Raw genomic sequence first — 18691 nt, forward strand, 5'->3', positions numbered from 1 at the left:
GAATATATCTTAGAATAAGTTAAGCATTTAAACACATGAAATGGCAATAACTTTGCACTATTCTTTCTACCAACTAAATTCAAAAAGTTCATCTAATCTTAATACATCCAAAAATGTATCAAGGTTAAGAGAAAGATGGTGAAAATTCAAACAAATTTTCAAAACCACATATTCTAAAACACTTAAATATATACAAACTGTGCTATATGAATCATGCTTGTATACCACAGGTGTCCAAAACAAATTGAAATTCAAAAGCTTACAAAGTCAAAATAAGCAGTGGTTTTGCAAAGTCTAGTTATAGCACTTTTCCTGCACTCCAGGAAGGACTCAGTCAAGTATATTGTTGCACAACATATATACACATACAATACTCATAGGACATAACCACAAATTAAATATTATCAAAATGCTTTTAAATAAAATGAAACACCAGTAAGTGCACAGAACACAATGCAGAATACTGTCAATTACAGTAATCAGAAAGAACAAGGTAAATCACCTCAGTTTCAAAACCAAAAATAAGAAATGCAATGTTTTCCTTAACAATTATTAAGCAAAATTAACCCATTTCCTACCTGAATAACCAATTGTAAACATCTACCACTGCTCCGTGAGCACATCTTTTGGGTGTCTATCCTCCTTGTGTAAAATTTAAAACTTAAATAACTACCAATTTGGGAGTGCTTTTGAGGGGCAGGAGAAAGAAAAAGCAGGCAGAAAAAATGATAATTGCTTCCCAAAAGTAGTTTACAGAAAGTGCACTTTAAAAATAGGAATTTTTTCCCCATCCATTTCTAGGATGTGTTTTGCTACAAATCAGGAACCCAAAAGGGGTATTTTATACATCAACACTTTATTCTCTGAGAACATTTTCTAAAGAAAAATAGGAGGCCACTTTAGAAAAGAAAAAGACTATACCACTCCAAATTAGTGACAGTCTCATCTAGTAGTCTCCAAGTCATTTTCCTAAACCCATATTCTGGCTTTTGGAATTAATAAGGAGTTAACTTCAAACTAGGACCTTTAAGAATAGGTCCTCATGCTCTATGATTCCATTATTCCCTAGGAAACACAAATTTGGTCCTTAATACTGCAAGTTTTCCTTATTCTATGAATCTCACCCTCTTCACCCCCACCCTAAGTTCAGGATCCCAATCTGTTTTCTGGTCCAGTGCTTCCCCAAGGTAATATGTAAACAAAACTGGGATCAGTTGGATTATCTGCAGACTTCTATATTCCCAATGAATAATACTTTAGGTTTAGAGAAGTAATACTAGAGAGTACCACCACAATACCATCCTTCCATGTTGCATATTATTGTTTTATATATCTTCTTTGATTGCTTATTTTAAACATTTCCCAGCCTCCAGGAACTTGAAAAGTCAAATGAAATAGTGGTTTAAAGTCAGGTACACCGTGTGGGCTTGACCAAAATGGAGGAAAAGAAAATTAGAGACATTTCATTTTACTATTTTATTATCCGAAATAATTAAAGCTTATCAAAAGAGAATTCAGTCTCCCATCTTGTTACTGGAGATTATTTGGAGATGTAGTTAGACTTTTGTGCAAGTTGGGATTCTGGCTATGCCTATTTCGACTACGGACTGATGAAAACATAGTGTTGCAACCTGGTACTTTACACTTGTGAAGTTGGCGGAGGTGCACAGTTTTGTAGTGGGCCCTGAAGGTTCCTTTATTACTGTATATCTTTTGGCAGAGGTGGCAAGTTATTGGTAAACCAGAGGGAAGGTTTGAAAAGCTATGATTGGCTTTTTCCATTAGGGCACAGATAGAGTAGCCATCTTCACTGGGGATCAGGCTTGGTCCTTCACAGCTTTCATCGCTGTCTTCCAGAGCTACATTACCCTCTTCACTCCCTCCGTCGGAGTCCCAGGAAGAAGGGGTGCTGCTCTCAGACTTCATGCTGGAGGTAGTGCTCAAATCAAGGACAGTGGCTTCACTTGTAGGACCACAGCCATAGCTCTCTAAACAGGATTCTCGAATTTTGGTGATTGGGTAGACAACACTCCCAGTCCGATTGGTTCCTTTGAAGATGACAGAAGTCTGAGGAGTATGCTGTTTGAAAGCTGCTTCATGATAAACCTCCTTAGTCATATCTTTCAAAAGGTAAGTTGTGCCCAAAGGGTTATCATTGCTTTCCAGGGTGTCTTTGGTGATAACTTTCTGATGAAGACTTAGGTTTGAACTGTGTCTAAAATAGTGAAAAGAAGATTAGCAGTCAGCAAACTGAGTTTTTAAACCTTAAATCATCAATATCATTATGAAGATAGAGTTTAGGGGAAAACCTGTAGGCTATGGGTAAAAAAAACTCTCGGAGAAGAAAACCAGCCCTTGGCAGACTGGACTAGATTATCCTATGATTGACCCACTGCTCCTTTTTGGGACTTTGGGCTTCTCATCTAACTGGTGGACCAGAATACTCCCTTCCAGTTTAAGATTCCTAGTGATAGCAGCCTATGGTGTACTTTAAAGCTTACCAAACTACAGGTTTCATTATTGCATCAGGATATTTCATAGGATCCAGAAATAAAATTAATGCTAGAGTTATAAAAAGTTCAATCTCTTATAGAATCTACTTATCTATAAATGCTGTTTCTTTCTATGACCACACAAGAAAATGAAAATTACTCATTTTACAAGTACTTCAATTACAATTGTGCCAATATTTTTCCAACAAATTTCTAAGTTGGAAGAGGAAGCATATTTCATTGCAAAAATGGAGTCTTACATATAGATGAGACTATAAACAAGTTGTTCAGCAATTAAAAAGCACCTACCTAGAGAATTTAAAACTTCTGAACATCTTGGACATATTAATGCTTTGCCCATGTTGGTTTTTTCAAAGTGACCCAAAGATGCTTTCTTAGCTAATATGTCTCCTTTTTATCCTTGACTTCTAAATACCTTATACATACTAATGCTATGTACCTATGCTGACCTTTTCCAGTGACACCCAAAAAAGTTTCCTTAGACATCATGCTTCTTTTTTTCCAGGGGGCCATTGTAACTGAAATGGAGGGGGAAATAAGTAGAAAATTGGTGGTAGATTAGAAGAAAAATTTCTACTTACTTTTATGGTTTTAGCACTAGAATTATAAAGACATCTATACTCTTCCTCATTTTTTTAGAAGAGGATTTCAGGACAGTATTAAGTGACTTTGCCCAGGGTTACCCAGGTAGGGTACTGAACCCAGGTCCCTTAATTTCAGAGCTTTTGGCACAAACACAGATACTAATGAAACTGCAAAAGCAATGAAGGAAAGATCCAATCTTTAAAGATGGGGAAAACTTTTGATAATCCAATGTAATGACTTTATTTTACATATGAAGGAATTACTGTGTAGTATAGGAGAGAGAACATTAAAGGGAAAGTGAAGAAGACCTGGCTTCAAATCCTACCCCATATTCTACTTATGTGGATACTGGGCAAACCATTTAACCATTTTAATAGCCTCGGATTCATTATTAAGTATAATGGGTTTAAAAACAGCATGGACTTCACAGGTTTGTGAGACCCAAAAGAGAAAAAGTATGTGGAACACTTTGAAAACCTAAATTGTCTCCATTTATGAATGTGATTAGTTTTTTGGTTGTTCAATTATTTTTCGCAGACATAGGGCAATAGTTGTGTGACTGAAGTGTCATTGCATTTCTATTTTAGATCCCTGTGGATTTCATTTTCCCACAAAAATAACGCTATAAGATGGCAATTAGGTTACTAGGCTAGGTCATGGAAATGTACTTAAACCTGAGTATGTGGTTGATTCTAACTATGTGGTAGTTGAGACCTGGAACAATTGGAAAGAACTGGATTTTAATTCTACTTCAGTCACTACCTAGCTGGGTGAGAGTAGTTTCAAGTTTCAGGGGACTAACCTTAGGATCTGACTATCATTAAAAATAGTCTTTCTATGAAATAATGTATGTATCCGAAATGATTTAGAATTGGATAGGTCCTTAGAAGCCATCTTGCTCATTTGCCTCTGTTTATGGATGAGGTAACTTGACTTGCCCAAAAGGAGTGGATACTTAGGATATTAATCCAGATCTCTGACTCCAAATCAGTGTTCTTTCCATTGCAACACACTTCAACACAATTAATAACAACTAGCATTTATATAGTGCTTGTTCCAGGTTAGTCAAATGCTGTACAAATTTTGTCATTTGATTCTCACAACAATCCTGGGAGGGAGGTACTCTTAATCTCCATTTTACAGAGGAGAAAACCTCTCTCAACTCCAGTTTCCTCCTCTGTAACTAGAGTTACATCTGTGTGATTTGCTCAAGCTCACATAGCTAAGGAGGTGTTTTTAGGCAAAATTCAACTCAGATCTTCTCAACTCCAATTCTTGAGCCCCAAGCACTGTATCACCTAACTGATGCTATTAAAACTGTGTAATAAGAGAACTTTCAGAATATGCCCTGCCAGCAAATAAGGGCCTGCTTATTTTTATGAACGAATTTTAACATGAAATTAAAAAAAGCTTTTTGAATAGAGTGACTATTAATTTAGCAGACAGTGTACAAAAGAACAAAAATGACAGTAATACAGATTTTAATCTCATCAAAATTATCTCATTATTTTGGGGGGGTCTTCATAGCATCAAATATTACATATAAAGAAACATTCAAAAGACTTTTTTTGAATGACGAAAAGAACCCTCTCCATTTTCTCTCTACCTTCTTCTGTGTATTTTCTTTGCTCTAAGACTACCATGCTCATTCAGAAGAATTCTATTCTTTCTACTATGTAAAAATGGATGGGCTGTGTTGGCAGAGCAGGGATTATCCCTCAACCCTCAATACTCAAGTGGGTTTGTCATAGACAGATGACCTGTTTTGATGTGGTCTGACTCAGAGTATCCCTAAGGTCTATTTCAAATCTGAATTTCTGTTATTAATATTTTTTACCTACAGAAACTCATTAATACAGTGTATGGGGATACGGTAGGGGCAGTTATGCTTATGAAATCATAGATACTTGAATAAAGTATACATTTTATTAGTAATAATATGTTCTTATGTGTTCCATTTAAGATTTCTTTATATCTTTAGGACTCGAATATTTTTCCCTCAATTTCTCCTAGAAAGCTTTTAGAAATTCAATGTGAAATATTAAAGAGATATCCAGAAATAACTAGTTCTCATTTTACAGATTAAAAAAACTGACCCTCAAGGCCTCCTAGATTCTGACCCCAACCTTTCCAATCATGCCTTACATTGCTGCAAGACAAACTAGCTCAAATTTCCTATTTTCTCATCTTCTGCCCTCCCCTGTCCCCACCACTAATTTTTCATCTGGAATGCCCTTTTTTAAAATTTATTTTTTTAGATTTTTTTTTTTTTGCAAGGCAGTGGGGTTAAGTGGCTTGCCCTAGGCCACACAGCTAGGAAAATAAGTGTCTGAGGTCAAATTTGAACTCGGGTCCTCCTGACTCCAGGACCACTACGCCACCTAGCTGCCCTGAAATGCCCTTTTTTAATAAAATTTTTTGAGTCACTGATCAAATGTCCCATTTCTTCCCCCAGTCGGATGTGATGTCTTTCTTCTTTCAATGTACATAACACTCAGTTTGTATTTTTCTTGTGGTATTTACCATACCATGTCTTACTTTAGAGTTATCTATATACTTCTCTCTCTCTCTCTCTCTTTCTCTCTCTCTCTCTCTCTCTCTGTCTCTCTCTATGACTAGACTACAATCTATTTGAGAGAAGGGATTGGTGTCAAAGATAAATGAGAACAAAGTTTAGTTTTGTAAAGTACTTAGGGGTGCTTAGGAAATGTTTGTTGAATTAATGAATAAGCTCCTTCAAGGCATAATAATCAAAAGAAAGAAACATTTTTTTTTGTTTTTTTGTTTTTTTTAGGATTTTGCAAGGCAAATGGGTTAAGTGGCTTGCCCAAGGCACACAGCTAGGTAATTATTAAGTGTCTGAGCCCGGATTTGAACCCAGGTACTCCTGATTCCAGGGCCGGTGCTTTATCCACTGTGCCACCTAGCCGCCCCAGAAAGAAACATATTTATCCTTTTTTAGGTTTTTTTTTGTAAGGCAAATGGGGTTAAGTGGCTTGCCCAAGGCCACACAGCTAGGTAATTATTAAGTGTCTGAGACAGGATTTGAACCCAGGTACTCCTGGCTCCAGGGCTGGTGCTTTATCCACTGTGCTACCTAGCCGCCCCCCATATTTGTCATTTTTCATGTATTTCATAAAACTTATGATCTTCTCTGAGTTCTCTTGGGGACAGTGTCTCTATGATAGGAATGGGATCTGAAAACTTGTCTAGTAGCTCAACTTTAATAATGACAAAAGGAACAAGATTATAATTCAGGACACGTGACCCTATTGGATTTCTTGCATATGGTCTATATGTATATATGTTTGTCCTTCATTTTCAAAGAAGACTACAACATCAGGGAGGTGATGCCATGAGAAGCATGTGAATTGGATTTGAGTGAGGGGGATGCTATGCTAAGTCACCAGCCCCACTTTCTCCTCCAGAGCCATCTGATCCAGTGGCCAGATATGAATCAGAATGAGTGGAGATGGTCTTGGATGTGAGGCAATCAGGGTGAAGTGACTTGCCCAAGGTCTCACAGTAAGTCAAGTGTCTGAGGTCAGATTCAAACTCCTATCCTCATGACAGTGCCCTATCCACTGGGCCACCTTATTGCTTAGTAAAAGGTTGGTTATATTCAAACTAAGTTATAGGATGACAGAATGAAATGAGACCTTAAAAGATGATATTATACTACATACAATAGTATAGTATACTACAGACCCTGACTTTTATAAATATGAAATTATGTTTACAAAAACAAACCAAAAAACCCAAACACAGTCATCTATCTATACATTTCCCTTTTTTATTTATCCAACCATAAACCATAAATAAATAAAAAATCAACACTAAACATTAACTCTATTATTCTCATATTTCAGATTTTATCAATTAAAATTATTTTAACTTTTAAAAAATCTGATCAGTTAGAGAAAAATAAAAATTTCTGTAAATAAAAGATATTTTCCTTCAAGGCTTGGCTCAAATGGCCATCATCACACAAGCCCTTCCTTGATTCTCTTCCCTGCCTGCAAGTAATCTTTCTCTTTGAAAGTTTCTCAGGATACCTTTCATAGTGTATTTTCATATTCCACTATATACATTATGGTTTTGTTTCACTAGGGACCTTAGAGGGTTCTTATGTGAAAGGTCTGGGAACTCCTCTCTTCTGATACATTGTAACCCCTCCTCCTTCCACCTCAGTGCAATTGTGAATCCTTCACATAAAGCAGATATTTATAAAATGTTTACTCAAGTGATTCAATAATTCTATTTTATAAAGAGTATTCAAATGATGCATAGAAAGTAACCTCCTACTCCTTTCTTCACATAGGGAAATTTCAAGCCATGGATGCAAGAAATAAAACCTTCTACAAATCTCTTACCTGTCTCGGCTTCTGCGGGAAGGGAAGGTTGCACTGCAGCCCTCAATTGTACAGATATGCATTTCTTTGGCATGCACATTTTTGAAATGAATTTTCACACTGTAAGTATTTTTAAAGGTCTTCTTACAGATATCACAATGGAAGCGTGTTTCTTCTTTTTGTCTTCCTAGTGCAAGCTGACTGACCTGATCTATCTCTCTAGGATCCTCAAAACAAGGAAGAGCCATTCCCCTGTTGGACAAAGCATTAAAAAATCCCCCAGTCAATAAGTGGTGCTGTAATTCCACACAATCAGAATTGGGAAGCTGGTGTTTGGACTGTTCTTTTGCACACACTGGCAGAGGCTCAATCACTGGTTTTAAGACACTGGTATGTTGTCTGGGATCACTGAAGGCAGCTTCCCTGGGCACAAGGGCTAACACTGGGTTTTGTTCAGTCTCTTTCTCTGAGTTGCTCAACTCCTGCTCAGATATTTTTTTTAAGTGTTTGGTCTCTATCACTGATTCTAGTTTGGGAGGTCTCCCTCCCTCAGAAAGAGATTTCCATAAGTTGACTGAATGAGGGTGCTGCTCTGGTTGCTCAGTGGCCTCTTTTTCCATTCTGAGCTCACATGTCTCTAGCTCTCCATCACTGACAACCTGCAAGGGCATCTCTTCATCTGAACTGAGGGCATCACTATTTTCATTGGCAACTTCCACTGCTTCCTTCTCTATTTTGATAGGCATGCTTGATTTCCGAGATTTTTTCTTGGGAAGGGCATCAAATGGCAATTCGTTGGAAGCCAGCTGTTCCGGTATGGAGGAGGACACCAAAGGTAGAGAGGGGAGTGTTCCTGGGGTGTTAGCAAGCTCAGCTGGTGTGACTGGATTGCGGTAGAAAGGCAGGACTGGCTGAACCGTCTTTAAGTTGGGAAAAAGCACACCATTTTGCCCAAGACTGGGAAAGGTCGACTGTACTTTGGAGTCAGTGCCTGGCCCAATATAACTGGGGATGGATCTGCTGTCCGGTGATGTCACAGGAAAGCCTGTTCTTTTGCTCTCCTCGGGGATGGTCATGTTCAAACTGTTCCTCAGATCTTTATCTCGGTTGTTCCTGTTCATGGGCATATGAAGCCGTGGGTTTGGGTTGGCACTGTGTCGGTTTCGACTCCTCAGGGAGCTGAATACCATATTGCACCCTTCAATTGTGCATTTGTGCTTGATCTTCAGGTGGACAGCATTATAGTGGATTTTTAGTGTCCCTTTATCATAGAAGGTCTTTTCACATGCAGTGCAGAAAACCCGGCCTTTCTTTGGCCCCATACTATTTCTTTCAGTATTTTTCCCTTTGGGCTCTGGGGACAGCCGAGTCATTTCAAGTTTAGCTACTGTGTGGTGTGAACCAAAATCACTAAAATGGGCATCATCTTCATTTTTGGGTAGGACATCTGGACAGTTTATACACTGCTCATTTTCTACTTGAAATGAAGTAGGAGGAGGAGTTAAAAAGTCATTTTCAGAAAAGGGTATTCGAACATCGTGTTTAGTGTCATTACTTCTGTCTTGACCTTGCTCAATCACATGTCTCTCTGGTGGCGAACCTATCAATGGTGGAGGCACTGGACTGAAGAACTGAAAAGGCAGCATGAAAGCCATGTTATTGATGAGGTTTTCAAAATGATGAAGGTTGCCAGGGTTCACCTTGTCCATTGGAACAGAAAGACTAGGACTTCTCTGGTTGCAACTTTCTATAAAGGCCCTAATATCCAAATTAGTTGTTGTAGATGGTATGATAATAGATTGTCCTTCTTTCTCCTGAATTGCCATGAGCTCTACAATGGACTTGGTCTCTCCAAAACGAAGAAACTGCTGCAGGGTGGCCAATTCTTCTTCACTGGTCATGATACTCCAGTGATCCAAAACCTTTCCTGATGCATCCTGGAATACAAGATTAAATGAAACAAATAATCAATTGACTGTTCTTTTTCTGAAGAAATTATTCCTTTGATTCACAATGGCTATTTAATGGCAATGTCCAAGTCTAATCTGAGATAATTCAAGTATCCTTGTTTCCCTCTTTGTCCCAATTCAGTGATAAACTATTCAGTTGTCATGATCCAAAACATAATAATTTATTAGAAACTCTTGTATAATTTCATCAACAAAATTAAAATATGTACAATGTGAACAACAATAGCATCTAAAGCCGAGGAAAAAAGATAGAGCATTCAGCCTAGATATACAATTCTAGTATTATTTCACTGAAAGCTTAATAATCTTCCAAGCAACTAACATCAGAAAACAAATGAACCTGTATTGATCTGCTGCCAGTGTTCACAAAGCACAGCTGTAATTACACTAGAGTGTTGGAGTTCTTTCAAACTCTAGCTATGCCTAACTTTTCCCAATAACTATAATAAATATTTTATCACAGAACATGTATTTGATGGCCTACTGAGATTTTTCACAGTGCATGTAAGAGTTTCTAAGATGATAAGGAATGTAACATCATAAATTTTTCATGTGATAGAGGTTCAAGGTAATTGATTCCATATTTTTAATCTGAACACTAAAAAGCAAGATTATCAAGATCATTAAATATTGATCTATGTCATAATGTAAGATCATAATACTACTTTATATAAAAGGTCATTTCCAGCCAGTTGCAGGGCCTAGCCTCTGTGAATACATACTTTTTTTTAATATTCATACAGGTTAATTTTGGAAGGTTTTTTTTAGTCTGGCAAATATAGGCCACACCCAGATAAAATTCTAAGTATTGAAGATCACTATAAAAATTAAGTTAAATTGTCTAGTTACACTGAAACCAAGCAGGAGTGCGATTCTATGAGATGCATTTCCCCCAACATTTGTTAGTCTAAGTTGTCAATTCTACAATACCTGGAGCACATATCCACGGATATAATCCTGAAGAGTCCAGTCCAAGGCATGAAGAATCTGGATTACCTCCTCTTGTTTCAGTACACTGAAAAGCCGATCTAAAAGAATTTTAAGGCGAATGGGAATAGCTTGGGTCCCGTAGAGCATGAGACTGCTGATATCAAAAACCACATTGGACTGGACTATCTCCACTTGGCTAGTTGGATATACATTTGGGATCCTCAATTTACTTAATGCTGAAAACCAGACATAAGAAGCATTTTAAAGAGATAATCTCAGTTCATACATGAAGTTCATACATAAACTATAATCTACCCTCAACTATTTGTGACAACCAAGACAAATAAAAGCTTATTAATAGTTTTACAATTTTGATTACCCCAATGACTTTCTGTCCATTTCCACCAAACTTTTTTTTTAAACAGGAACTATTACATAAGAAGTGAAATGACCAGGTCTCAGATTCTTCCCTCCCTTTATTTCCTCACTCAGCAACAAAAGTTCATGAGTAGTCAAACTGGCACATATAGGAAGGGAAGGGAATAAACAAGGGACAGAAATAATCCTCCAATTAGATAACAAGCAACTGGATAAAAGAGTTGTCTACACATAATAAGCAAAAAATTATACAAATAGTGTTAAAAAAATTTTTTTTACCGTGTGCCACCCATCCATGTCTGCACTGTTCACACTGACGGTGGTGTATTTTTCCTGGTTTGAAACCTTGACAACTACAGTTCAGAGTGCATCCAATAGCCTGCAAAGTTACAAGCACAATGGCATATAACAGATAAATGACATTTGGAACAAGAACAGTAGGATATTTTGTTTTCTTTTTTTAAAAGCCCAAGCAGAAAGAATAAGACAAATTTCAGCTTAGGAAGATAAACAGAAGATTCTCTGCACCCAAAGAAGCAGTTCATGCATATGGCTAAAACAGAAATAGATTTCATTAGAAACAGATATGCTAAGTTGACATGCAACTCAGAAACCCAAAGAGTAAACTCTTCAGAATAAGTGTTACAGATATTCTACTTAGAGCAAAGTGGATAAAGGATTAGAATTATATTGCTTTTAAGTGAAAATGCATTTGAACAGAGAGGTAGTGTAGATAATTCCCTATCTTCTAGTTGGAGGAAGAGAAGAAGCTGTGTGGCAGGCAGCTGTATGTAGTTTGTGGTAAAGTATCACTGTAACATTTGTGATACAAATTTAAATGGAGATTTATGACTTTATTTTAACCACAAAAGGAATCTCCCTTTGTGGGGGAATAAATAGCATCATTTGCCTCAATCTACCTGTTCAGTTTCACATTCCCCTCCTCCAACCCTGCCTGTAGAGCCCATAACTCTTCTTACAGCACGCTCCTGAGAACTATTTTCCTACAGCTCCTGTTGTTCCAAGCAAGTCTAGTTGCTGTGAATACTTCTCATCATGGAGCTGAAGGTAATGAAAAAAGATCAAGGGAATAGAGATTTTTGTGTGAGGGCAGACAAAAAAAATTAGTTTCTTTTAGTTTAGAAATGCAAAGGTAGGAGGAGGGGGATCAGGATATATGATCAAAGCCTATAAAATCATGAAGGGTATTGATAGGGTAAAGCCCAGACTTGTTCGCCACATCCCAGAATATTAGAGCTAGGGAACATCTACCCCTTGAAGCTTTAAGAGAGGTAGTTTTAGAACAAACAAAAGGAAATACTACTTAAACAGCGGGTAGTAAACATATGGAACTCATTACTCGAGGAGGTGGCAATGGCTGAATACAAATTGCTTCAAGAAGGAGAGATCTATTAAGGGAACCTAGGGAAGTTTGGGGATACAGTCCTTATCTCTTCAATTAATTTCTTGGAAGGCAGGCCTACTATCTTTTACCCACCACTCAAGAGGAAATGGAATTTTGGGCAGGATGGATCCCAGAGATGGCTCAAAGGGATTCTATATCATTCTCCAAGAAGGGAATTTGGAGATGCCAATTTTGATTCAATAAGTTTTATTCACTACATATTAAGGGCAATAATTCTGCTGTTTTGTAGGTAAGGCATAAGTCTAAATATTTGCACTCTACAGATAAGGAAACAGGCTTAGAAAGGTTAAGTATTTGTCCAAGATCTCATATATGGTGTCAAAGCTGAGATTTGCTACACTTCTAGTAGACTACCCTTCCAGGGGCTAGAAGCTCTATAAGAATAAAAGAATGTTTAAGATAGAGACTTTTGGGGATCATATCATCCAACTCCCATGTTTTATGAAGAAAAACAAAGTGATTTGACTAGGGTCACACAGTCAGAGCTAATGGCTGAGCTGGGACTAGTAGTTTCCTTTTCAGTGTTCTTTCCAGGACACAATCCACAGTGTTTTTCCATACACAAATATGTAAAAGATAAGCATGAGTCCAAAATAAGTACAGTCTTCACTGACAAAGTTTTGGATATATTTAAGTTTAGCTGATTTTCTCAGACCTTCCCTTCATGTCCAATCCTCCAGTGAGGAATAAAAGTCTAAAGAATGAAATGAAATGAATTATTAATTAGCAAAAGCCCTCACATGAGACCTGCCTGTCAGATATAAAACACTATCAGGAGTAGTAAAAACAGTCCATGTTCTGTTTGGACCCTAAGAACAAGGCATCAGTTCTGGGAGAATTGCATTTTGTTTGGGTCAAGAAAAGGATCAAGGTACTGCAATACACCAGTGGGATGTTCATTTGTGGTACCAGTTAAGAGGATGATTCCCTTACCTTTTGGGGGCTTTAGTTCTTTCCTCCAGAAATGTGGGAGATAGTGATTATTTCAAAAGTGTTTTGAGATCCTCTGAATATAAAGCAATCTGTTATCAGGAACTGGGAAAGCTGCCCTTAGAGTATGTATGAGGGTGCTTCAGCAGTGATAATTAGTGACTTTCACTTTAGAATTTCACATCTCTCTATGGCTTGCTCATTTCTAGGATTTATTCTGAATGAGGATGACATATTAGCATGCCTGGAGATACAAAGATGGCAGGAACTAGGCAGACATCGGTTTTCATCTGAAGGCCTGGAACAAGAGGTAACAGGGTGTGCAGTTGACTGGACTATTTCTGCATAATCCCTCAAACGATAAAACTGGTGAAAAAAGCTTTTAGCTCCTAGTAAAAGAGAGAGCCCATGAGCATGTGGGGTAGTATTAATTAGTCACTTTTGCTCCTTTAACAGATATATTCTAACTTTGTTATAGAAACATGTGAAGAGTAGAAAGTCATACACATTTAAATCAAAGGTTAAAAAATAATTAATGAATAACAACTGCCTTTACCTAACAAGATGTCAAAACAGAAATATAGTTCAATTAGTTGACATCCTTACACATCTGACGGATGTTCCAACAGTTCAGGCTTCCATGAAAAGCTTTCGATGTAAGCCGCCAGAGAATCAGAAATCATGCCCTCTGGCTGTTTTGAACAGCACCTAGTGTCCGGTGGTCATTTATAAACAGCAGGAGTATTTCACAACTTGCTTCAGTTCTAAGGCTCTGAGATTTCATCAGAATGGGTACCTCCCTCAACCACACAGATTGTAACTCCTCTACATTCTAATAGACTGTTTTCTCAAATTATTTTGACCCAAATAGTCATCATTTATAAGTTAATTGGATCACAAGCCTTTTTGAACCCACATAAACTGGTTCTCAAATAAGGAGGACATAGTCTGGGTTTATACTTGGTCTTTTTCAGTTTTTGAGAACCTGCCAGACTGTATTCTTGTTAGTATATCACTATGAAGACTAGGTCATTCTCAGTTTATACTTCATAACCTATCTGGAATTTCTTTTTTCTGCATTTATTTTCTCTCAAAAGGACTACAAAAATAAGGGATTCAGTATTTGTTTTTTCTCTTGGATCCATTTCCCTCAGAATATAATTTATTCTTAAAACAAGCTATCTGGAGAATAGTTTGTAAATTCATATTTCAGTTATTTGCAACTTGGGAAAAAGTAGTGGCAATATTGAAGCTAATAATAACAATAATCCCTTATATCCAAATTGAATTTCATAAAATACTTCTAGTACATTTCTCACTTGAAAGGCAGAAGAAAGAAAACTGTACTTTGAAGCCAGAAAAGTCTAGATTCAGATCCTATTAACATCAATACTTGGAGACATAGAAGGGAAGTCACATAGCATCTCAAGTCTCAGTTTCTTCATTTATATGATCACCTAAGATCCTTACCAACTTTAAGTCTATGCTTTTATGATGTTCATCAGTAAAGCAGGCAAAGATTTTATAGGTCAGACTGTATCTTATAAAGCTTAAGGCTAAGGTCAAATGGCTAGCAAGGGGAGAAGCCAGGAACATAATGCTGGTCTTTTGAATAGACAGAAACAGAAATATACAGAGAGGCAGACAGACATTCTGATTTAGAAAAGCAGGGATGACTAGGTTCTTCAGTATGTATTTCATCTTTTATACACAAACTTCTTGAGAATAGGGATTGTTTCATATTTTGTGAGTGAACTCCAGTACCTAGTATAATGCCTGGCACCTGCCTGGTAGATATTTAATGCATGCTTATTGATCAATTATAGTTAAATTAAATTATCTTCAAGGGAACTTCTCATGTACATAGAGTTCTCTGCCATAACAGTATAGCTCCTATTGACAAATAGCAGCTTTTTATCCACCCCAACCTAGGAGATTCATTTATGTTGTTCTTGGGTCATTTTCAGCCACGTCAGACTCTTTGTGTTTCTATTTGGGCTTTTCTTGACAAAGTTACTAGAGTGGTTTGCCAGACCCAGTGAAATGACTTGCCTAGGATCACATAGCTACTCCAGTGTCTGTGGTCAGATTTGAATTCAGGAAAAGAAGTCTTCCTGCCTCCAAGTCTGACCTCTATCCACTGTGCAACCTAGCTACCCCAAGATTTCTATATAAGAGGGATTAATTCCATTTTTCTTTCTGAATGAACTTTCTGTCTTGAATATCATATAACAGGGGCATTTCATTTTAGGAGCTTTCAATTCTCATTCAGGATTTCCAAGAAATTTATCAACAACTCTAATCTCTAAACTGTTTGCTCAGATCAGTTCTAACTTAACCCATTTTAACAAGAGGGAATGATGCTAATTAAGCATCTAGGGAAATAATCTCATCTGAATCATTTATAAAAAAGAATGCTAATTTAGTGGCTAAGAAAGCTTCCAGTTTTAGAATGTTTTTTTCCACAAGCCAGAGAGTCACAGAATCCTACCAGGTTAAAGAATTAAAACCAAAATTCTGGAAGTCAAGTAAAACTTCAAAATTCTAATAAGGCATATGTGGAAATTAAAATGAAAAAATCCTTTTAAAATTCAATCTTTTCACTTGGCATTTTAATATTTGTTCTAGTCTCTAAAAACATAGAGCAAATGTTTAAAGCATTCTAAACTCACCAAAAGTGATTATTATTAGTTTATCGTCCCTCCCTTTCTTAAACTGATAATTTCCATAGTCGGTATTAGTCATTCTGATATGCTTTAAACCATTATTGAAAATTCTGGTGTCTACAAAGATTTAATCTTTGTACATGATAGAAGTGGAAGCATCTTTTGACTACTCAAGTGCAAAGGAAAGATACTGACTGGACTTTGCCTGACAGGTATGTTTGGGCAATCCATTAGTAATGATGCAGTGGCTGTTAGAAGGACAGGTACCCCGAGTTATTTTACAAGCTAGCCATATAAGTTTGCATTGACTGCATACACGCTTGCAGCTAGTGCTTCCTTGGAAAAGGGACCTTCAAAGTAGCCCTTCTATTTAGATCTGTGACAGGATTTGGATTGTATTCAAGAAGCAAAACTACTTGGTGAAAGCAACTACAATTCCTAGCATATATAAGTAGGATCCCATTACAAAAACAGAAATTCAAAAAGGTCCTTCTTGAATCATGGCTGTAGGGAAGGAGACTTGCACCTCAACTCAGGATGCTCACGTCCAAGATTCTAGATTCTATTCTATTATTGTTAATTAACAATTCCTATGTCTTGGATTCCTCATCTATAAAATGGGAATAACACCTACCACCTACCTATCTCAAAGACATGTTTAGAAAAATTAATGAGGCAATACACATACAGGGCTTCAGAGAATAATTGCCACGATGCAGTTGCTATTATTCTAAGTTTGATAAATAAACCAGGACTTCAATTTTTGTTTTGATTTTTTAGCTCTGTCAGCTCGACTCCTCTCACCATCAGAAGGACTACCAGGGAAAAAAAAATAAATCAAATCAAACTTTTAAGAAAACATTCATTCATTTATTAAACAAATATTTATCTAGTAACCATGTGCAAAATTTATATTCTAACCTGGAAGGGCTTAATAAAGATGAATAAGAAACTATCCCTGCCCTTCAGCAGCTTACAATTAAGGTGGTCACACACACACACACACACACACACACACACACACACACACACAGCCCTCTAAACTATAAGTTAGACTGCCAAGAGCCTGAAGAGGGAAAATATTAGGGCGATTCAGAGGAGACAAAAAGATCACCTGGTTTGAGACACAGAGCAGGGTGGGGGAGCTTGGGCGGGGGGAAGGAACCCAAAAAGCTTTATGAAAATTATGGCAGGCTGGGTCTAGTCTCTAATGAAATAATAAAATGAAACATTTTATTGTTGTTAACAGTGTTATCACACGAACCTGAAAGTTTTCAGGATCACAGCAGCACAGATTTGGAGCAAAACTGGACCCAAATGGCTTTAACCAAAACCACCTTTTTATTTCCAAATCTTATGTTTTGTTGTTGACTTTTTTCCTGTCCCATTCTTCATCCTCCTTGACCTCTCTCTCTGCAGTATTTGACATTGTTAACCATCCTCTCCTCCTGCATAATATCTGTTCTTGAGGTTTTTGTAACACTGTTTTCTTCTTCTACCTGTCCTGACCACAACTACTCAGTTTCCATTTCTGGATCATTATCCATATTCATATCTCCTAAATGTGGAAGAGCCCAAGGAGTGTGGCAATAAATATTTATCAACCCACTCTCAATCTGCTCCCCCAAATCTACACAGGACATGTTCTTAGGTTTAATCTGAATTAATTAACAACAACCAGCTCTGACCCCCCTTTCCAAATGTACACAGGACATACTTCTAAGTCTATTCTGAATTATTAACATTTTCTCTAACACTTTGTTAACTTCACACAGAGAAAAACTCCCTTAAATGACAGCAGACTATACCTCTATCCCTGGACAATTCTTTTTTAATTATATATTTTATTTGTTTTCTAATTACATACAATAATAGTTTCTACCTGCCATTTTTGGGTAAGGTTTTAAATTTTACACTTCCCCCCCCCCCCAACCTCCCTTCCCTCTTCCCTCCACCACCCAGAGAAGGCAATCTAATAATCTTTACATTATTTCCATGCCATGCATTGATCAAAATTGAATGTGTTGTAAGAAACAACATATCCCTGAAGTAAAAATAAAATATTGGAGATAGCAAAATTACGCAGAACATAAGACAAAAGTCAATATTTTTGCCAAAAATGAGGATGTCAGAAGATGAAAATGACTTGGGGAGGAAGATGATGAATTTGCTTTTAGATGTGCTTAGTTTATGGTGATGGCAGAACATCCAGGTAGAGATGTTGGCACAATGTAACTAGAATTGTGAAAAGAGGCTAGGACTAGTAGGAATGCATCTAAAATCATTCCAGGAACAATCATGTCTCTACTTTTCTTAAAGATAATCTTCAAGGAAGGAGTTTCCCTAATATCCTTAGGTATTCCATTCAAACACCTCTCTATCCCCAGAAATACTCATTATTCTAAATCTCAAGAAAAAACATGTTCAGAACTTTGGGCACCCAATAATTAGAGATTCAATTCCATTTTAATAAATACTATTATACTGTCCAAGCCTATATAACAATACTATTTTCATATCCCTGAGAGAAGCCTGCATTAACATCAGCTTTGCTGATGTTATTATTAAGAAATGTTTTAAATGAAAAAATTCCATGTAATATATATATATATATATATATATATATATATATATAGTCACTGGTCTCCTTCCAAGTAGGAGTAAATTTCTATAATAAATTTAATTTCATTTTAATGAAATAAATTGTATGCTTTTCAAATGATAATTTGAAATGTTTCTATGACTATATTGGGGTAAGGATAATGCTGAGCAATGCTTCACTTGAGGTCTAGATATTTGACAGTTTCAAGGTAGATGATGTGGTAGGAAATGCAGAAAAAAAAGTAAGAGAGAAGGACAAAGGTGAAATGAGTCACTTTTTGAACCAGGGTCTGTAAATTGTGAGGGTGAGTATTAGGAAAATGGAAGCATGAAAAATGAG

General features: G+C 36.9%; 1 protein-coding gene across 1 annotated transcript in view; it reads right to left on the minus strand.

Annotated features, from left to right (window-relative positions):
• Nucleotides 1-1457: 1457 nt before the first annotated feature.
• BNC1 (basonuclin zinc finger protein 1) overlaps nt 1458-18691 on the minus strand; it is an 89824-nt gene continuing 72590 nt past the window's right edge. Inside the window, exons 2-5 of the mRNA XM_074233974.1 lie at nt 11008-11107; nt 10351-10586; nt 7472-9387; nt 1458-2215 (exon numbers count right to left, since the gene is read on the minus strand). Coding sequence (XP_074090075.1) covers nt 1531-2215; nt 7472-9387; nt 10351-10586; nt 11008-11107 — 2937 coding nt within the window. The 3' untranslated portion in view covers nt 1458-1530. The remainder of the gene's footprint in view (nt 2216-7471; nt 9388-10350; nt 10587-11007; nt 11108-18691) is intronic.

This window comes from Macrotis lagotis, chromosome 4, assembly GCF_037893015.1.
Source record: "Macrotis lagotis isolate mMagLag1 chromosome 4, bilby.v1.9.chrom.fasta, whole genome shotgun sequence".
NCBI classification, from domain to species: domain Eukaryota; kingdom Metazoa; phylum Chordata; class Mammalia; order Peramelemorphia; family Peramelidae; genus Macrotis; species Macrotis lagotis.